Source organism: Ornithorhynchus anatinus, chromosome 1 (assembly GCF_004115215.2).
Source record: "Ornithorhynchus anatinus isolate Pmale09 chromosome 1, mOrnAna1.pri.v4, whole genome shotgun sequence".
In the NCBI taxonomy this organism is placed as follows: Eukaryota; Metazoa; Chordata; class Mammalia; order Monotremata; family Ornithorhynchidae; genus Ornithorhynchus; species Ornithorhynchus anatinus.
Genome location: NC_041728.1, coordinates 34538792 through 34560925, shown reverse-complemented (window position 1 = coordinate 34560925; position 22134 = coordinate 34538792). Strand labels below are relative to the sequence as shown.

The 22134-nt window shown below is 49.6% G+C and overlaps 1 protein-coding gene across 3 annotated transcripts in view; it reads left to right on the top strand.

Moving 5' to 3' along the window:
- The window catches only part of MAP3K9 (mitogen-activated protein kinase kinase kinase 9), a 70590-nt gene that overhangs the window by 27691 nt on the left and 20765 nt on the right, over positions 1-22134 (top strand). For 2 of the 3 annotated variants that reach the window (XM_029072522.2, XM_029072505.1), the window contains 3 exons: positions 9666-9846; positions 17280-17428; positions 20629-20804. In XM_029072522.2, coding sequence (XP_028928355.1) covers positions 9666-9846; positions 17280-17428; positions 20629-20804 — 506 coding nt within the window. Of the gene's footprint in view, positions 1-9665; positions 9847-17279; positions 17429-20628; positions 20805-22134 lie in introns of those variants that run through there. The other variant, XM_029072530.1, reaches the window with a different exon arrangement.

Below are 22134 nucleotides of genomic sequence, written 5' to 3'. Positions count from 1 at the left end.
CCTCAGTTTCTTCAACTCTAAAATGGGGATTCAATACCCGTTCTCTCTCCTACTCAGACAGTGAGTCCCATGTGGGACAGAGACTGTATCCCACCTGATGGATTTATGTCTACTCCAGGGCTTAATACAGTGAATAATAATAATTGTGGTTTTTGTTAAGCACTTACTACGTGCCAGGAACTTTACTAAGTGCTGGGATGGATACAAGCAAATCGGGTTGGACGCAGTCCCTGTCCCACTCAGGGCTCACAGTCTTAATCTCCATTTTACAGATGAGGTAACCGAGGCACAGAAAAATGAAGTGCTTGACATAGAGTAATCTCTTATCGAGTATCGTACAAACCAACAAAAATGACAGGAGTCTGCCTGTGTTAGGAGAGAAGGTCTCTCCTTTATCATTAGTAGTTTATGATATTTGTTAAGACTATGTAGCAGGCACTGTACTAAGCGCCGGGGCAGATATAAGTTCATCAGGCTGGACTCAGCCTTTGTCCCACATGGGGCTCACAGTTTGAATAGAGGGAATATGGTAAAGAGAAAGACCCTGGGCCTGGGAGTCCGAAGGTCATGGGTTCTAATCCCAGCTCTGCCACTTGTCTGCTATGCGACCTTGGGCAAGTCACTTCTCTTCTCTGGCCCTCAGTTACCTCATCTGTAAGATGGGGATTGAGACTGTGAGCTCTGCGTATGACAGGGACTGTGTCCAACCCGATTATCTTGTACGTACCCCAGTGCCTGGCACAGTGCCGGGCACATAGTCAGTGCTTAACAAATGCCATCGTTATTATTATGATTGTTATTAAGGGCGTAGAATTGAATCCTTATTTTGCAGCTGCACCAGAGAGCTGAACTGACTTGCCCAAGATCACAGAGCAAGCAAGTCCTGCCTCTAGCCTGGAACACCTTCCCTCCTCAAATCTGACAATTACTCTCACCCTTCTTGAAGGCCCATCTCCTCCAAGAGGCCGTCCCAGACTAAGCCGCACTTTTCCTCATCTTCCACTCCCTTCGGCGTCACCCTGGCTTGCTCCATTTGCTCTTCCCTGCTCCCGGCCCCACAGCACTTATGTACATATCCGTCATTTTATTGAATTATATTGATGTCTCTCTCCCCCACTCTAGCCGTAAGCTCGTTGTGGGCAGGGAATGTGACTGTTTATTGTTGTATCGTACTTTCCCAAGTGCTTAGTACAGTGCCCTGCACACAGCAAGCACTTCATAAATTCGATTGAATGCACTGAATGAAGTAGCAGAGATGGGATTGGAGCCCAGGTCCTCTGGCTCCCAAGCCCAGGCTCTAACCATTAGGCGCCGCTGCTTCTCACTTCCTCCTGCCGCCATATTAGCAATGCCTGAGAACAAACCCAGGACTGCCTGGTGCTGTCTGTGGCTCCCTAGGCCCCTATCTGCCCTCTGCAGCCCACCCAGTCCTCCGTCCCCTCTGCCGTCCTGCTTCTCCCACCCCACCGCTCCGTATAACCCAGGACTCTGGGCGGGGACCCAGACCCCTGGCCAACGGAAGCGGACCCCTGGCTGGACTTTACTGAGGCATTTAGGCAGCTGTGAAGACCACCAGGGGCAGGTCACTACGACAGGCAGGGGGTAATAGTAATAATAATTGTGGTATTTGTTAAGTGCTCACTAGGTGCCAGGCCGGGTAGATACAATCGAATCGGGTTGGACACAGTCCCTGTCCCAAGTGGGGCTCACACTTTTAACCCCCGTTTTCCAGAGGAAGTAACTGAGGCACAGAGAAGGGATGTGACTTGCCCAAAGTCACACAACAGACATATGGGGGAGCTGGGATTAGAACCCAGGTCCTTCTGACACCCTGGCCCATGCTCTAGTCACTAGGCCATGCTGCTACACAGGTCCGGGAAGGATAAAGAACTTCCTTTGTATGCTAGCTTCCTGAGAGACATGCAGTGTGGGGTTGTGGATTTTTTCGGTGCGAACTCTTGGTTTTCCCTGCTAGTCCCGAGCCATCCTCTCCAAAGCCGGAATCTTTACATCCCGCTACTCGGAAGTGGGAAGATTCATTTCAGGCCCAGGTCAGGCAGGAGCAGATTGGCTTGGAAATAATAATAATAATAGTAATAATGATGATATTTGTTAAGCGCTTACTATGTGTCAAGCTCTGTTCCAAGCACTGGGATGCTCCGCCCCTCTTGAGTTGCCCCTTCCCCGGCCTTCCAGGCTGTGGGAATTCACCCTCACGAGATTCCCCCCTTCCTGCCCCTCCTGGCCAGAGCAGAGTTCTGGCTTTCCTCCACTAGAAACAGTGAGGTTTAGTGGATAGGGCCCAGGCCTGGATTCTAATCCCAGCTCCGCCACTTGTCTGCCGTGCCACCTTGAGTGAGTCCCTTAATGTCTCTGGCCTCAGTTCCCTCAGCTGTGAAGTGGGGTTTAAAGACTGTGAGCCCCACACGGGCCAGAGACTGTGTGCAACCTCATTAGCTTGGATCTAATCCAGGGCTCAGTACAGTGCCTGGCACGTAGTAAGTGCTTAATAAGCACCATAAAAAAAGAAATGAAAGTGTCTTTGGCCCTAGCCTGTGGCAGTTTTCCACTGCCTCCCCTTTCTCCTGCCTGAGGGCTGATGGTGACGGTGGTCCAGCACCCCAACCCCTGACCCCTGCCTCCCCCAGCTGCCAACCCCCGCCTCCCCCAGCCCCGAGTTAGTGCATTCTAAGGCTGGATTTTCTTCCGACGGTGTGGAATTTCGAGGGGCCGGGCCAGCCTGAGCTTGCAGAATTTTGTTTTCCCTTCAGCCTCTTCTGAGAGGGCAGTGCACAGCACCAAGATGAGTCAATCAATCCATCCATCACTGGTGTTTATTGAGCACTTACTGTGTGCAGAGCACTGTACTAAACACTTAGGAGAGTACAATACAAGAGAGTCGGTAGACTCCTTTTTTAAAATGGTGTTTTTTAAGGGCTTACTATTTGTCAGGCACTGTTCTAAGCACTGGAGTAGATACAGAGTAATCAGGTTAGACTCAGTCCCTGTCCCACATGGGGTTCGTAGTATTAATCCTCATTTTTTAGATGGCATAACTGAGGCACAGAGAAGGAAAGTGACTTTTCCTAGGTCCCACAGCAGACGAGTTGGGGAGCTGGGATGAGAACCCAAGTCCTTCTGACTCCCAGCCCTGGGCTCTATCCACTAGGCCACGCTGCTTCTCATGTTCTGAGTGCTTAGTACAGTGCTCTGCACATAGTAAGCGCTCAGTAAATACGATGGATTGAATGAATGAGTGTTCCCTGCCACATTGAGTGTACAGTCTAAAGGGAGAGACAGACATTTATATAAATAAATATGAATATGACGAATATGAACATAAGTGGAGTTGGGCTGAGGGAGACGTGAAGGAAGGATGCAAATCCAAGAGCAAGGGCGATGCAGAAGGGAGTGGGTGAAAAGGAAATGATGGCTTAGTCAGGGATGGCCTCTTGGAGGGGATGGCCTTTGATAAGGCTTTGGAAGGGGAGAAGAGTAATTTTCTGTCAGATTTGAGGAGGGAGAGCATTCCAGGCCAAAGGCAGGACGCGGGCAAGGGGGCGGCGGCAAGGTAGACCAGGTCGAGGCACGCTGAGTAGGTTGGCGTTAGAGGATCAATGTGTGTGGGCCGGGTCGGAGTAAGAGAGAAGTGAGGTGAGGTAGGAGGGAGCGAGGGGAATGAGGCCCCAGGCTCTGCTCGGACTCTGACCCCCGCAAGAGCAGGCCGAGATCCTCAGCCCCAGCTCGGGGGCCCGAATCCAGAGCCCTCAGTGCACCCGAGGTCCTGGGACCCCTCCTGCCCCTTCCACCAGGCACCTGCGCACAGCCCCAGACTCTCACTAGATCCTGCCCCCGGGGTGGTCCAGCCGGCCCCGCCGTTGGTCACAGGTTCCTAGAAACTTCCTCTTCCACTCTGTCTGGCCGACCAGGCTCCCGGGAACGATAAGAAATCTGGGCGGCCAAGTCATTCATTCATTCAGTTGTATTTATTGAGCCCTTATTCGTTCATTCAGTTGTATTTATTGAGCACTTTCTGTGCGCCAAGCATCATATTCAGCACTTGGGAGAGGACGATACAATAAACGGACATTCCCTGCCTGCAAGGAGCTTACGGTCTAGAGACGAGCTCCATCGAATCGCCTCTCCTTCCCACCTGACCGATCAGTCAGTCAGTGCTATTTAGTACTCTCCAGGCCTCCCCTAGGCTGTAAACTCCTTTACAGTTTGTAAAATGGGGATACCTGCTGTCCCTCTTTCTTTAGACTGTATCCCCATGTGGGACAGGAACTGTGTCTGACCTGATTACCTACCCCAACTCTTAAAATAGTATTTGACTCATAGTAAGCATTCAACAAATACCATAAGAAAACAAACAAACAAAAGAAAGCCAGAGTCAGCAGACACATTCCCTGCCGGCAAGGAACTTTACAGTGTAAGGAAGGAGACACACATAAAGGTAATAATAATAAAATATAATAATCATATGATTGTGGTATCGGTTAAGCGCTTACTATGTGCCAGGCAAAGTAATTAAGCGCTGAGGTGGACACAAACAAATCGGGTTGGACACAGTCCTGGTCCCACGCAGGGCTCACAGTTTTAACCTCCATTTTACCGATGAGGTAACTGAGGCCTAGAGAAGTGAAGTGGCTGGCCCAAGGTCACGCAGCAGACAAGCGGCGGAGGTGGGATTAGACCCCGGGTCTTTCCGACTCCCAGGCTGGGGCGCCATCCACTCCCATCTGGGAGACTCCACGTAAATTCCCGCTCGTTGCTCAGAGGCAGGAGTGGGTCACTCAGGTGCCAAACACTTCTGCTACCATCCCAGGGATTTTTCCGGAATCCCGTTGACCCACAGTTTGCTTGAACAAAACAGAAATAGACCTTGGACGAACAAGGGGGAATGCGAGCCAAAAGAGGAGGAGCGTGGGAAGAAAACAGTGGGAAAACACCTCATCTCTCACCATCTGGTTTTATTTAGTTAAGTTCTCCTTACCGCAAGCTGACCTGATGACAAATAAAGTATACTTAATAACGAATGGCTCATTCTAAGAGCTCAATATTATAATCACCGTATTTGTTAAGCGTTAACTATGTGCCAGGCACTGTTCAAAGCTCTGGGGTAGATCCAAAGCTAATCATGCTGGGCTCAGCCCCTGCCCCACATGGGGCTCACACTCCTCATCCCCGTTTTACAGATGAGAGAACTGAGGGCCCGAGAAATGAAGTGACCTGTCCAAGGTCACACGGCAGGTAAGTGGCGGAGCCGGCATTAGAACCCAAGTCCGCCGAGGTGGGTGCAGGAAAATCAAATCGAGGACAGTCCCTGACCTTCCAAAGAGGTACTGAACAGGTACTGAAGCCCCATTTCACAGAACAAGAAACTGAGCTGCGGTTTCTTTAATGGTATTTGTTAAGCCCTTACCACCAGCCAGACACGGTCCAGAGCCCTCGGGTAGATACCAGCTAATCACGTCCCTGCCCCACGTGAGGCTCACAGTCTTCATCCCCATTTTGCAGATGAGGTCACTGAACCACAGAGACATTAAGCAATTTGCCCAAGGCCACAGTAGGTAAATAGGCACTTAACCGCCCAGTAGGCAAATAGACACTTAATCAAAAAAAAAAAAAACCCACAATTAAGATTATTAAGTGGCTGAGCCAGGATTAGAACCCAAGTGTCCTGATTCCCAGTCCTGTACTCTTTCTGTCCCCGCCCCTGTAGCAATTACGTTCATACCTTTATGCTCAGTCATTTCCCCTACCTCTAATCTATTTTAATATCTGTCACCCCAGCTAAAATATAAGCTCCTCAAGGGCAGGGTTTGAACCTATCAACTCTATCATATCGTACTCGTCTCAGAAGCGGGGTGGCCTAGTGGACAGAGCCCGGGCCTGGGAGTCAGAGGACAAGGCTTCCAATCGCGGCTCTGCCAACAGTTTGCTGTGTGATCTTGGACAAGTCACTTCATTTCTCTGTGCTTCAGTTTCCTCAACTGTAAAATGGGGTTTCAATACCTGGTCTCCCTCCTACTTAGACTGCGAGCCCCGTACGGGACGGGGCTGTAATAATAATAATGATGGTATTTGTTAAGCACTTACTATGTGCCAAGCACTGTTCTAAGCACTGGGGTAGTTACAAGGTGATCAGGTTGTCCCACATGGGGCTCACAGTCTTCATCCCCATTTTACAGATGAGGTAACTGAGGCTCAGAGAAGCAAAGTGCCTTGCCCAAGGTCACACAGCTGACAGGTGGCGGAACTGGGATTAGAACCCACGACCTCTGACTCCCAAACCCGGGCTCTTTCCGCTAAACCCTGCCGCTTCTCGGTGTCTGTCCTAATTAAATTGTATCTACCCCAGCGCTCAGAACAGTGTTCGACACATAACGGGTGCCTAACAATTACCATTAAAATCAAATCACTCCATCGGTCGTATTTATTGAGCACTTACTCTGTGCGGAGCACTGTACTAAGCGCTTGGGAGTGTATAAGCCAAAGTAATTAGTAGCCATGTTCCCTGGCCATAATGATTTTATAACTCAGTGCTTAGTACGGTGCTCTACACTCAGTAAGCGCTCAATAAATACTGGCTATTATGCCTTTCATATGCTGTTATACCTTGAAGACTTTCTTTCCTAAGCCAAATACAGTAACGGCCGTGGTAATGGTAATAATAATAATAATAATGCAATACAATACAATACAATATACAATGAAGCGGTGTGGGCTAGTGGATAGAGCATGGGAGCCCAGACCTTGGAGTCGGGAGGCCCTGGATTCTGATCCCATCTCTGCCGCTTGTCTGCTGTGTGACCTTGGGCAACTCATTTCCCTTCTCTGGGGCCTCAGTTCCCTCATCTGGAAAGTGGGAATGAAGACCGTAAGCCCCATGTGGGACAGGGACTGGGTCCAACCTGATTAGCGTATATCTACTCCAGTGCTCAGTGCAGCGCTCGGCACATAGTAAGCGCTTCGGAAGTACGATAGAGGGCCTCTTGCGACCCTCCGCGACGGAAGCCCACTGCTATGGGGGCGGTCAGCCTTTCTCCCGCGTAGCAGGGGGTTCCTGGGGGGGGTCTAAGAAAGGGAAAGGCCCTTGGATTGGCTCCCTTTATCCATCCTTCCCTCAGCACTTATGTAAGCTCACTGTGGGCAGGGAATATGTCTGTTTACTGTTCTCTCGACCTCTCCCAAGTGCTTAGTACAGTGCTCTGCACACAGCCAGTGCCCAATAAGTACGATTGAATGAATGAATGGCCATATATAAATATTCATTTCTGTTCATGTCTGCCCCGCCCCTCCCAGACTGCGGGCAGGGAACATGTCTACCAACTCGGTCGCAAGCGCTTAGTACAGTGTTCTGCACACAGTAAGTTCTGCCCAATAGATACGATTGGTTGACCTTGGGCAAGCCCCTTCACTCCTCTGAGCCTCGGTTCTCTCATCAGTAGAATGGGGATTAAGACCATGAGCCCGTGAGGGGCGTGGATTGGGGGGGGCGTGATAAGCTTGTATCTCCCCCAGCGCCTAATACAGTGGCTGACACAAAGTAAGCACTTAGATACCAGAAAAAGTAAAACTGTCTCTGTGGTGTGCATTAAGCTCTTAATACATCCTCAGCATCATACTAAGCGCTGGGGTAGAAACAACATAAGCAGATCGGACACAGCCCCCGTGTCAGTGTGGGACTCACGGTCTGAGGGGGTGGAAGAACAGGTATTTAATCCCCATTTTCCAGATTGACCAAGCAATCCATCACATTTAATGAGCACTTACTGTGTGCAGAGCACTCTGCTAAGCACTTGGAAGACTCCAAAATAACACATTTGGTAGTCATATTCCCCTGTCCACAATGGCATTTATGAGCACTGTGTACAGACCACTGTACTGTACTAACTGTACTCTGTTTTACTGTACTAATTTACAGTAAAACAGAGATGACGGTAGACACGTTTCTTGCCCACAGATGAGGAAAGGAAGACATCAGAAAAATGAGATGACTTGCCCAGGGTCCCACAGCACGCGAATGGCAGAGCCTGGATGAGAAGACTTAGGTCTTCTGGCTCCCAAGGCCCGTGCTCTTTCCACTTGGCCACATGGCTAGTGCTTTCTCTCCCATGCCAATCAACCTGTTGTATTTACTGAGCACTTACCATATGCCGAGCACTGTACTAAGCACTTGGGAGAGCACAATACAACTGAGTTGGTAGACATTGGTAGAGTTGGTAGAGAAGCAGCGTGGCTCAATGGAAAGAGCCGGGGCTTGGGAGTCAGAGGTCATGGGTTTGAATTCCGGCTCTGCCACTTGTCAGCTGTGTGACTGTGGGCAAGTCACTTAACTTCTCTGTGCCTCGTTACCTCATCTGTAAAATGGGGATTAGCTGTGAGCGTCACGTGGGACAACCTGATTACCCTGCATCTACTCCAGCGCTTAGAACAGTGCTCTGCACATAATAAGCGCTTAACAAATACCAACATTATTATTATTATTATTAGACATATTCACTGCCCACAACAAGCTTACAGTCTAGAGGGGGACAAAGACATTGCATGGCTTATTGGCAAGAGCACGGGCTTGGGAGTCAGAGGTCGTGTGTTCTAATCCTGGCTCCGCCACTTGTCCGCTGTGTGACCTTGGGCAAGCCACTTAACTTCTCTCTACCTCAGTTACCTCCGCTGGAAAATGGGGATTAAACCTGTGAGCCCCACAGGGACAACCTGATTACCCTGTATCTACCCCAGCTCTTAGAACATAGTAAGTGCTTAACAAATACCATTAATAATAATAATAATAATGTTGGTATTTGTTAAGCGCTTACTATGTGCAGAGCACTGTTCTAAGCACTGGGGTAGACACAGGGGAATCAGGTTGTCCCACGTGGGGCTCACAGTCTTAATCCCCATTTTACAGATGAGGTAACTGAGGCCCAGAGAAGTTAAGTGACTTGCCCACAGTCACACAGCTGACAAGTGGCAGAGCTGGGATTCGAACTCATGACCTCTGACTCCAAAGTCCAGGCTCTTTCCACTGAGCCACGCTGCTCCTTATTAATATAAATTAATTAATATAAATCAGTCAGTGATATTTAGTGAGCACTTTCTGTGTGCGGAACACTGTACTAAGTGCTTGGTGGAGGACAGTATAACATAGTTGGTAGACACATTCCCTGGCCACAAGTTTACGGTCCAGATGGGGAGATGGACAGTAATACAAATCCATCAGTCAATGGTAGTTATTGAGGGTTTACATTGCTCAGAGCACTAAACTGAGCACTTGGGCAAGTACAAAAAATCACAGTTGGTAGACATGTTCCCTGCCCACAGTGAGCTTCTGCTCTAAAGCGGGAGATGGACATTAATATAAATCAATCAATCAGTGGTATCTATTGAGCGCTTACTGTGTGCAGAACACTGTACATCTGAGAGAGGACTACAGAACAATAGAAGTGATACATTCCCTGCCCACAACGAGCTAACAGTCTAGAGGGCTGCATCAGTCAGTCAGTGGTATTTTTTGAGCGCTTACCGTGTGCAGAGCACTGTAGTGAGCACTGGGAAGAGGACAGTGGAACATCGGAAGAGGCAGATTCCAGGGCTGACTGTGTTCTGTCCTCTGCGATTTCCTCCTCCTCCTCCTTCTCCTGCCGCGGGTCCGTTTCCAGTCCTCATCCTGGAGAAGGTGGACAGCAACCACCTGGGCAACAAGACGCTGAAGATCACGGACTTCGGCCTGGCCCGGGAGTGGCACAAGACCACCAAGATGAGCGCGGCGGGCACCTACGCCTGGATGGCCCCGGAAGTCATCCGCTCCTCCCTGTTCTCCAAGGGCAGTGACGTCTGGAGGTGAGAACCATTGCCCTGAGGAGAGGGACGGAAGGGAGAGTAAGGAAGGGATTCGGTCATTTCACGAAGGAAAGATTCCTTCAGTCGTATTTGTTGAGCGCTTCCTGTGTGCCAAGCACTGTACTGAGCGCTTGGGAGAGGGTAGTACCACCACAGACCGACACATTCCCTGCCCATAATGAGCTTACAGTCTAGAGACGAGCTTGCTAGGTGTCAGGCACTGTACCGAGCTACACAGTCCGCAGTCTGTAAGCTTGCTGTGGGCAGGGAATGGGTCTGTCAATTTTCATATTGGACTCTCCCAAGCGTTAAGTACATTGCTCTGCACACAGTAAGCACTCAATAAATGCGATAGAATGAATAACTCACTGCTGGGGGAGATAGAAGAAATTCGGGTTGGACACAGTCCTTGTCCCACATGGGGCTCACCGTCTTCAACCCTACTTTACAGACGAGAAAATTGAGGCATGGAGAAGTGAAGTGCTTTATTTTTTCCCTTGTGGCATTTAAGTGCTTACTATGTGCCAGGCACATAGTACTAAGCACTGGGATGGGTACAAGCTAATGGGGTTGGATGCAGTCTCTGTCCCACTTGGGGATCACAGTCTTCATCCCCATTTGACAGATGAGGGAACTGAGGCTCAGAGAAGTGAAGTCATCTGCCCAAGGTCACGTAGTCGGAATTGGAACCCAGGTCCTTCTGATTCACAGGCCCGTGGTCTGTCCTTAGGCCGCAGTAATAATGTTTTTTGTTAAGTGCTTACTATGCGCCAAGCACTGTTCTGAGGGAGATACAAGGTTATCAGGTTGGATTCAGTTCCAGTCCCACATGGGGCTCACGGCTCAGTTAGGGAGTAGGATATATACTCCCCATTTTACAGGCGAGAGAACTGAGGCCCAGAGAAGTGATGTGACTTGCCCAAGGCCACGCAGCAGGTAGGTGGCAGAGCCCGAATTGGAACCCAGGTCCTTCTGACTCCTAGGCCCGGGCTCTGTCCACCAGGCCACGCTGCTTCAAGGGTCAAGTCCATGAAGGTGACCGAGAACTATACCCCTCAAGCCCAATCTATTCTGCAGCCTTCCCTTCTCTGGAATTCATGAAGCAGCATGGCGTGGTGGCTAGAGCACGGGCCTGGGAGTCAGAAGGTCATGTGTGACCTTGGGCAAGTCACTTCACTTCTCTGGGCCTCAGTTACCTCATCTAGAAAATGGGGATTGAGACTGTGAGCCCCCTGTGGGAAAAGGGACCGTGACCCACCCAATTTGCCTGTCTCCATCCCAACGCTTAATACAGTTCCCGGGACATAGTAAGTGCTTAACAAATGCCGTTATTACTATCATTATTATTATTATTTTATTATTATCATTTTCTCCCCCACCAGATTGTGAGCCCCTTGAAGACAGGGAGCATGTCTACCAACTCCGTTATATTGATCTTACTCAGGTGCTTAGTCCAGTGCTCAGTAGCAAGTGCTCAATAAATAGCAACGATGGATTGACTGCTCTGGGGGACCCCCACTCCTGCCCATCTTAAGCCTAGGGTAAGGCCTGCGGACTTCTAACAGGGCTGCAGAGATCTCAAGTCAGGGCCTTCTTAAGCGTGAGTGAACGCTTCCAAGCTTACCTGCCATTTGCCCCCGAAATGTCCTGCTCCCTCTTGGCCCACGCATTCCAAAATGGCCTCAGGAAGGGTGTTCTGGGAAACAGGAAGTCGGGCTAGTCCATGGGAGCTGCGATCAGTAACCGGGGGTTTGTACGGACTTGTCCAGACTCTTGGGGAATTTCTCGAGAAGAAGAAGGGAGAGGAGGGGACTCGGAAGTCGTGGGGGTCGGGGAGAAGATAGCGAGGCCTCTGCTTCGATGACTGGCCGACTAAGCTTCTAACATTAATAAGAAGAAGAATAACTGTGGTATCTGTTAAGCGCTTACTATGTGCTAGGCGCTGGTCTAAGCACTGGGTGGATACAGGCAAATGGGGTTGGACACAGTTCCCCTCTCACTTGGGACTCACAGTCTCAGTCCCCACTCTCCAGATGAGGGAACTGAGGCCCAGAGAAGCGAATTGACTTGCCCACGTTCACACAGCAGACAAGTGGCAGGGCTGGGATTAGAGCCCATGACCGTCTGACTCCCAGGCCTGGGCTCTACCCACTGTGCTATGCTGCACCTCCAAATGCTCCAGAATGCTCTCCAAATACTGTCTCTACTGATAGGCTCTTTCTTCGCCATCCAAACCACCACCATACTTTTCAAAACACTAGTCACATCCCGCCTCAATGACTGCGTCAACCTCCTCTCTGACCTCCTTGCCTCCAGCTTCTCCCCTCTCCAATTCATCCTTCACTCCGCTGCCCAAACCATTTTCCCGAAAGCACGGTTCTTTGCACGTCTCCCCACTCCTCGAGAACCTCCAGTGGTTGGCCGTCCTCCATATCAAGCAGAAACTCCTCAGCGACGACATTAAGACCCCCGTCGGCCCTCTCCCCCTTCTTCTTTCATTCAGTCGTACTTACCGAGTGCTAACTGTGTGCGGAGCATTGGACTAAGCGCTTCTCTCCTCTCCCACGACCAACTAGCTTGCACACTTCACCCCCGTTCCCCAGAATCAGCCGGCTCACCATGCCTCGCTTTCTTGCCTTTGACCTCTTCCTCCCCTTCCCATCCATCAGACCACTGGTCTCACCTCCTTCCAGGCCTTTCTGAAATTACATCTCCTCCAGGAGGCCTTCCCTGATTGATCTCTCGCCTCCCCACCCTCCTTCCCCCCCAGTTACCATGTAGGCACTTTTTTGTGGTATTTTTTTAAGTGCTTACTATGTGTACTAAGCGCTGGGGTAAATTCCAGCTAATCAGGTGAGACCCTCTCCCACACAGGGCTCACAGTCTTCGTCGCTATTTCACAGATGAGGCAGTTGAGAAGGGAGGTGACTTGCTCGAGGTCCCACAGCAGACAAGTGGCGGAGCTTCACTTCTGCATCGTCTAAGCACTTGGCTGCTCACTTCTTCCTCCCATCCCCAGATGCAGTCTATCACGCAGTCATATTTATTGAACATTCACTGGGTGCAGAGCACGGTACTAAACGCCCGGGAGAGAACAATATGGCAGGGTCGACAGATCTGTTCCCTGCCCAAAAAGAGCTTGCGTTCTAGAGGTGAAGTTATATTCGTATCTTTGTACACCACTGCTTCCCACTGTCAAACTCCCCTACTAGGGGTGGTAAGCAATCATACTAAATATGGTATTTGTTAAGCGCTTATTATGTGCCGAGCACTGTTCTAAACACTGGGGTAGAAACAAGATAATCAGGTTGGACACAGTCCCTGTCCCACAGCGGGCTCACAGTCTTCCTCCCGATTTTACAGATGAGGGAACTGAGGCCCAGAGAAGAAATGACTTGCCCAAGGTCACACAGCAGACAAGTGGTGGAGCTGGGATTAGAACTAATGACCTTCTGACTCCCAGGCCCGGGCTCTATCTACTACGCTGCGCTGCTTCTCCCAGTAGTTTTTGCCACTTTTGCTAGACAGCCATTTTGCAAAATTCCTGCCGAATCTTTCCGCCTCCTGAGACAACCCAGGCGATTCTTCCGTCAGGAACAGCGGATACAGCGTGGACTAGTGGAAAGAGGCTGGGCGTCACAGGGCCTGGGTTCTAATCCCAGCTCCACCCTTTGTTTGCTATGTGACCTTGGACATGCCACTTCACTTCTCTGGGCCTCAGTTCCCTCATCTGTAAAATCGGGAGGAAGACTGTGAGCCCGCAGTTCTCCACCACCCCTCTCTTAGTCTGTGGTTCAGGAGTATGTGGAGTGGAATCGGAGAATATTCATTTTTGATATTTCTCCTTCCATTACAATTCATTCAGTTGTACTTATTGAGCACTTATTGTGCGCCAAGCACTTTACTAAGTCTTTGGGAGCATGGAATATAACAATAAAAAGACACATTCCCAGCCCACAACAAGAACATGGCATCTCCCGTGATCAAACAGTAGCATTTATTGAGTGCTAACTCTGTGCTGAGGGCTGTACTAAGAGACTGAGAGACTATAATAGAATTAGTAGACATGATGACCCATTTTTTTTTTTAACAGTACTTGTCCAACACTTACTTTGTGCCAAGCACTGCGTAATGGGGTGGAGTAGATACAAGGTAATCAAGTTGGACACAGTCCCTGTCCCACATAGGGCTCACGGTCTTAAGTAGGAGGGAGAACAGACATTGAAGCCCCATTTTAGAAAATGAGGAAATTGAGGCACAGAGAAGTGAAGTGATTTGCCTGAGGTCACACAGTAAATGGCACACAAGGGCAAGGAAGCAGCAGGGCCCAGTGGCTAGAGCCCCAGGCCTGGGAGTTACAAGGATCTGGGTTCTAATCCCAGTTCTGCTACTTGTCTGCTACGAGACCTCAAGCAAGTCACTTCACTTCCCTAGGCCTCGGTTACCTTATCTGTACAATGGGATGAAGCCAGTGAGCCCCATGCAGCACAGGGACTGTGTCCAAACCGATTGTCTTCTATCGACCCCGGCGCTTAGAACAATGTCTGGCACATAGTAAATGCTTAAAAAATGCCATTGAAAACAAAAACCCAGCCCAGGTCCTCTGACTCCCAGGCCCTTGCACTATCCTTTAGGCTCTGCTGCCTCCTTGCCCTGGATGACCTTACTTTTTAGCAGACAGGTAGATGCTAAATCAATTACAGGGAGGAGGAAGCAATCAAATGTTATGAAATGCCCCAGGGTACATATCCTTCAGCAGGTCGTTTTATTTTTTAAAAATTTATGCTATTAAATAACAATAATAATAATGATGGTATTTGTTAAACACTTACTATCTGCCAAGCACTGTTCTAATGGCTGGGGTAGATACAAGGTCATCAGGTTGTCCCACATGGGGCTCACGGTCTTCATCCCCATTTTACAGATGAGGTACCCGAGGCACAGAGAAGCTACGTGACTTGTCCTAACTCACACAGCTGATAAATGGTGGAGCCGGGTTTAGAACCCACGACCTGTGACTCCCAAGCCCGGGCTCTTTCCACCAAGCCACGCTGCTTCTCAGCGTGTTTGTTAAGCACTTACTGTGTGCCAAGCCCTGCACTAAGTGCTGGGGTAAGCATAAGTCAGGTTGGACACAGTCCCTGTCCCTCATGTGGCTCACAGTTGAAGTCGGGCATTCTTGGGGTGAACACCCTCCCGAGCCCTCGTTGATATCCCAGTGAATTGAGTCAGGTCCCTCTCCGATCAATAATGGTATTTATTTATGGTTCACAAAGTTGGGCCTAAAACTTACCCATTCAGAAAGTCCCCACTCACGGTAGAGTATATTTTAAACTATTTCCTTAGAGCGGATAAGGGGATTTTCGTTCTTTTTTTCAGTTGCTAAACTAACCTTGCTTTTTTCCTTTTTAAATCAAACCATGAAAAAGACCTCTCACCCTAGCTCAGCCACCACAAGGGCTAGAGTCCACAATGATTTGTGAGCCCTGGGTGGCCACCGTAGTTTCAAGCTGCTACTGTCAATGCCTTTTTTCTTTTAATGGTATTTGTTAAACACTTGCTGTGCCAGATACTGTACTAAGCACTGGGGTGGACCCAAGCTAATCAAGTTCGACCCAGCCCCTGTTGTCCCACATGTGGCTCAAAGTCTTCACCCCCATTTTCCAGATGAGGCAACTGAGGTGCAGAAAATCAAAGTGACTCGCCCGAGGTCACACAACAGACAAGCCGAGCCGGGATTAGAACCTAAAACCTTTCGAGGCCCAGGCCCAGGCTCTATCCACCGGGCCCCGCTGCTCCTCTGGAGCTATTCTTCAATCGATCGATATTGATTGAGAACTTGCTGTGTGCAGAGCACTGTACTGAGCACTTGGGAGAGTACAATATCACACAGTTGGTAGACCCGTTCCTTGCCCACAATGAGTTCACAGTCTGAAGGAGGAGACATACATTAATATAACTAAATTAGAGTTATAAATCAATCAACCCGTGGTATTTATTGAGCTATTACTGGTGCAGAGCACTTGGGAGAGTACAAATCACAGAATTGGTAGACACGTTCTCTGCCCACAACAGGCTTATGGCCTAGAGGGCACTATTAATAATAATAATAATAATAATAATGATTGTTGCATTTGTTAAGCACTTACTATCTGCCAAGCGCTGTACTAAGCGCTGGAGTGGATCAAGCAAATCAGGTTGGAACTGTATTCTCGTGGTGATGACCTGCCCCGTGGTATGAGCCAAGAGTCAGAAGGACCTGGGTTTGAATTCTAGTTCCACCACATATCCCTGGGTGACATTCGGCATAATGAGAAATAGAGTGAGAAGCAGCGTGGCTCAGTGGAAAGAGCCCGGGCTTGGGAGTCAGAGGTCATGGGTTCGAATCCCAGATCTGCCACTTGGCAGCTGTGACTGTGGGCAAGTCACTTCACTTCTCGGTGCCTCAGTCACCTCATCTGTAAAGTGGGGATGAAAACTGTGAGCCTCATGTGGGACAACCTGATTACCCTGTGTCTACCCCAGCGCTTAGAACAGTGCTGTGCACATAGTAAGCGCTTAACAAATACCGACATTATCATTATTATTATATCACTTCACTTCTCTGGCATCAGCTTCCTCATCTGTAAAATGGGGATGAAGACTGTGAGCCGCACGTGGAATAGAGTCTGTGTTTAACGTAATTAACTCGAATTTACTCCGATGCTTAGTACAGTTAAGCGCTTAGTACAGTGCTTTCCCCATAGTAAGCACTCAATAAATGCAACTAAATGAAAAGAAAGAATGAATACAGTACCGGGCTCATAGTAAGCATTTAACAGGTCTGCTAATTCTGTTGTATAGTACTCTCCCAACTACTTAGCACAGAGCAAACATTCAGTACCATGGATTGATTGTTGAACAAATACCATTCCAAACAAAACAAATACCATAAAAAAATAATACCAGCAGGCTGGGTGCCTGGAGATATTATCAACAAAGCCTTCCTGATGTGGGAGTTTTATTGGTGGTGTGTGACATGCTCTCTCTCTCTCTTCCCATCCTTCCCTCTCTCTCCTCTCCTCTCCCTCTCCCTATCTCTCTCTCTCTCCCTCTCTCCCCGTCTCTCTCTGTCTCCCTCTCTCTCTACCTCTCCCTCTGCCTCCTTCTCCTTCTTTCTCCTTCTCTCTCTCCTTCCCTCTCTCCCTTTTTCTCCCTCTCTCCTTCCCTCTCTCTTTGTCTCTCCTTCTCTCTCTCCCTCTCTGTTTCTCCCCCCTTCTGTCTCTCTCCATCTCTCTCTCCCTCTCTCTCTCCCGTTCCCTCTCTCTTCTTCTCTCTCCCCCCTCCTGTCTCTCTCCATCTCTCTCTTCCCCCCCTTTCTTTCCCCCTTCTGTCTCTCCATCCTTCTCTCTCTCTCTCTCCCTTTCTCCCTCCATCTCCCTCTTTTTCTCCAGCTACGGGGTGCTTCTATGGGAGCTGCTAACTGGAGAGGTCCCTTTCCGAGGCATCGATGGGCTGGCGGTGGCCTACGGCGTGGCCATGAACAAGCTGGCCCTCCCCATCCCTTCCACGTGCCCCCAGCCCTTTGCCCAACTCATGGAAGGTAGGTGGGTTCCAAGTCCGGGTCCGGACGGGGTGGCGATCAGGCAGTCGGGGAGCTCGCCTTCCCCGTCGGGATTGGCTCTAGGCAGATCACGTTCACTGGGGGATTGGAGGGTGGGCGAGGTGCGGAGGGGCGTCCCGTTGGGTGGGGGCAAGGGGGCATTTGAGGAGCAAAGCCACTCGTTGGTATTGAAATACTCCCCCTTTCGTTGTCCAGCCGGGGCTCTTCTTTCCCAGGTCCCACAGAGAATCTTTGCTATTGGTTTTGTTTTTTTCTTTGTTTGTTTTTAAGTAGTATCTGTTAAGCGCTTACTGTATGCCTAGCACTTTAGCAAGCGCTGGGGTCGACACAAGCTAATCAGGTGGAACCCAAACCGTGTCTCACATGGGGCTTACGGTCTTCATCCCCATTTTCCAGATGAGGGAACTGACACCCAGAGAAGTGAAGTGACTCACCTAAGGTCACCCAGCAGCCAAGTGATGGAGCCAAGATTAGAACCCAGGTCCTTCTGACTCCTGAGCCCAGGCTTTAACCACTAGCCCACACTGATGATATATCACTATAGTGTGTGTATATATATATATATATATGTATGTATGTATGTATGTACACTGATATACTATACCATTGATGATGAAGGCTTTTCTGGAACGTAGAAGGCAGACGTTAATCCTTCTGGTACTCGTTAAGCCCTTTGCTGTGTGCCAAGCAAGCACTGTTCTAAGCACTGAACTAAGGTTCAGTCCCTCCTGGTTGAAATCCAGTGGGCAGCGATAATGTCCACTGCTGCAGACTGGACAAATAAATTCCCTTCCCAGGGGCTGTGGGAATTGGTTGTCCAGTGGGTTGGCTAAGCACCCAGGGTCAGCATATCTTGCTTCCAAGCTCTCGGTACCCTAAGTCCATCACCTCAAGCTTCCTCCCATCTTCACACGGAAGTCCTGGGCCGGGCACATCAATCAATGGCATTTATTGAGCGCTTACTGGGTGCAGAACACTGTACTAAGCATTTGAGCGAGGACAGTTCAGTAGAGTGGGTAGGCATGATCTCTGCCCTTAGTGAGCTTACAGCTAGTGATAATAATAATAATGATATTCATTAAGCGCTATGTGTCAAGCACTGTACTAAGCTCTGGGGCAGATACAAGCTAATCAGGTTGGACCCAAACCCTGTCCCACAAGGGGCTCACAGTCTTAATCCCCGCTTGACGGATGAGGGAAGTGAGGAGCAGAGAAGTGAAGTGACTCACCCAAGGTCACACAGCAGAGAAGCTGCAGAGCCGGGATTAGGATCCCCCGGGCCAGGGCTCTAGCCACTGGGCCGTTCTGCTTCCCGGTACGGTGTGGGTCATTGGTCCGCCATTTTGTAGCTCTAGACTGTAAGCTTGTGGTGGCCAAGGAATGTGTCTGATGTAGTGTACTCTCCCAAGTGCTTAGAACAGTGCTCTGCACACAGTAAGCATTCAGTAAATTCGATCAAATGAATAAATGGGGAAATTGAGAAGTTAGGACATTTCTGGGGCCCCAGGGGGCGACGCAGTTAGTATCAGAACTCATGATCTCGGCCTCCTGAACCGGTATTTCTTCCCACTCCCTCCTCAGGGGTTTCCTCTGCCTACTTTCTTGTATTTGCCTCCCCAGACTATAAGCTCGTTGTGGGCAGGGAACATATCTGTTAATTCTGTTGGATTGTCCTCTCCCAAGTGCCTCGTACAGTGCTCTGCTCCTAGAAGGCTTAGTACAGTGCTCTACACAAAGTCAACGCTCAATAAATACCACTGATTGATTTGCCCTCAGCCAGGTTGATTTGTTCTCCAGGAAGGTGAAGAATGCGTTTGTGGAAAACTTTCTGTCAAGGAAAACAGTCAGCGTCGGACATCGGGGTGCCTGCATGTCCGACTAGGCTCACGTGGTTGGATAACAGCTCCTCGACAAAGTTCTAATAATAATAATAATAATGATAGTATTTATTAAGTGCTTACTATGTGCCAAGCACTCTTCTAAGCACTAGGGTAGAAACAAGGTAATCAGGTGGTCCCATATGGGGCTCACAGTCTTAATCTCCATTTTACAGATGAGGTAACTGAAGCACAGAGAAGTTAAATGACTTGCCCAAAGTCACAGAGCTAACAAGTGGCAGATACGGGATTAGAACCCACGACCTCTGACTCCCAAGCCCGTGCTCTTTCCACCAAGCCATGCTCCTTCTCCAACAAAGCAAAGACATGTCTAGCAAAGATATGTATCGAAAACACACGGGAGTGAACGACTTAACAGTTTACGAGTCGATGAACGAACGAATGAACGGATGAATGAATGAGGCTTCTCTCGACTCATTCTCCTAGCGTGATTTCAATCAGTCGATGGATCGATGGTATTTCTTGAGCGCCGACTCTGTGCAGAGCACGGTACTAAGCGCTTGGGAGACTACAGTAGAACAGAGTTGGTAGACAGGATCCCTGCCCACTACGAGCCTACAGTCTAAAAGGGAAGACAGAGGTTAATAGAAATAAATAGATGACGGATCCGGACGGATATGCTGTGGAGCCGAGGGAGGGGTGAAGAAAGGGAGCAAATCAAAGTGCAAGGGTGACCAAGTGGGAGAAGAGGAAACGAGGGCTTAGTCGGGGAAGGCCTCTTGGAGGAGATGTGCCTGAAATAAGGCTTTGAAGCAGAGGAGAGTCACTGTCTGTCGGATATGAGGAAGGAGGGCGACCTGGGCCAGAGACGGTCGACGGTGAGGTAGACGAGATGGAAGTACAGCGAGCAGGTTGGTGTGAGAGGAGAGGTGTGTGCGGGCCAGATTGGAGGAGGAGAGCAGAGAATTGACCTGAATAGAGCTGATGAGAGGACTCAGGTCCCGGGGGTGGGTGATATGGCGATAATCAGAACTCTGCACGTCTGCCTCACAGCCCATTACTTCTTTCCCTGTTGCCAGCAACCGGCTCCCATTGTCAGCCTAAATGGGTTCCTGTAATAGAAGCCCTTGATGTCCTGCTTTGCCTCTGGGAATTCCTCTCCGCCCCTGAGGCTCCTCGTTGTGAGGGGATAATGGTTTGTGTCTGACTTCCCGAAGCCAACTCTTTTTGCCCGGGAGCTATTTCTCTGCGAACCACCTCGGGAAGAGAGAAGGATTGTGGGGTGGTGAGAGGGACGATATTCAGAGGTTTGACTCTCCCCTATCCTTTTGTCGCGGGTAGATTGCTGGAAGCCTGACCCCCACTCTAGGCCATCTTTTACCAGTATCCTGGACCGGCTGACCACCATAGAGGAGTCCGGCTTCTTCGAGATGCCCAAGGATTCCTTCCACTGTCTGCAGGACGACTGGAAGCACGAGGTGCAGGAGATGTTTGACCAACTCAGGGCCAAAGAAAAGGTAAATCAACCCCACAGTCGATGGAGCGGTGGTGTTTGTCGAGCGCTGACTACGTGCAGAGTGCCGTACTGAGCGCTTGGGAGAATGCAAAACAGCAGAATTAGCATATACGTTCCCTGCCCGTAATGAGCTGAGAGTTTAGGCGGGGAGATGGGCCCTAATATGAATAAATAAGTAATTTATCAAATATAATTTAGAGATAGGTACAGAAGCGCAGTGGCGTATATAATGGCGTAATAATAATAATCCTGGTGCTGCCATTTGCCTGCTGTGTGACCTTGGGCAAGTCACTTCACTTTTCTGGGCCTCGATTCCCCCATCTGTCAAATGGAGATTAAGACTGTGAGCCCCACGTGGGACAGGTCTGCATCTAGCCTGATTACCTTGTGTCTACCCCACGCTTAGTACAGTGCCTGGCACAGAGTAAGCGCTTAACAAACACCACAGTTGTTATCATCATTACTCAGTACGGATTCTCCATTGCTGACTGTGACTAGACACATCCTCCAAACAGAAGGGCCTCCAACTTTTCATTATGAGCATGGAGGTGCTCAGAGCAGTGCTTGGCACGTAGTAAGCGCATAACAAATACCTCAGTTATCATCATTATTCCTATTATTATCATTAGTGATATCCTTCCCTCAGAACCCCGGTCCCTCAGACAGTAGACTCGGAAACCGCGACTCGGTTTTCCGAGCAACTTCAGGATCAGTCGTATTTAGTGAGCGCTTACTGTGTGCACAGCACTGTACTTGGGAGAGTAGAATATAACAATAAACTGATAGATTCCCTGCCCACAGCGAGTTTACAGTCTAGAACGAGCTTACAGTCTAGGCTCTGGTCAGCGTGGGGACCCCCAGATGGACAGAAACATTAGAAAACTTCAAGAGTTGGATTTTACAAGTCCCGGGCTCTTCCTTATTTCTGATTATCAATGTCCGGGAGCCTGCGTGAAATAATAGGGAGGTGAAGACTTTTTTGAGGTAGCTGGGCCCACAGGCAGAGCACCAGGGTGGAAGAGTCCACCCAAGCTGGAATCTCCTCTCGACTTTGATCTCTCCCTGGTCTGAGTCCTTCTAGAGATTAGGGAAGCAGCGTGGCCCAGTGAGCAGAGCCCGGGGCTGGGAGTAAGAAGGATCCGGCTCCTGATCCCAACTCCGCCATTCGCCTGCTGTGTGGCCTCAGGAGAGTCCCTTCACTTCTCTGTGCCTTAGTTCCCTCCTCTGGAAAATGGGGATGAAGACTGTGAGCCCCATATGGGACATGGGCTGTGACCAACCTGATCAGCTTGCCTCGATGGCAGCGCTTAGCACAGTGCCCGGCCCCTAGC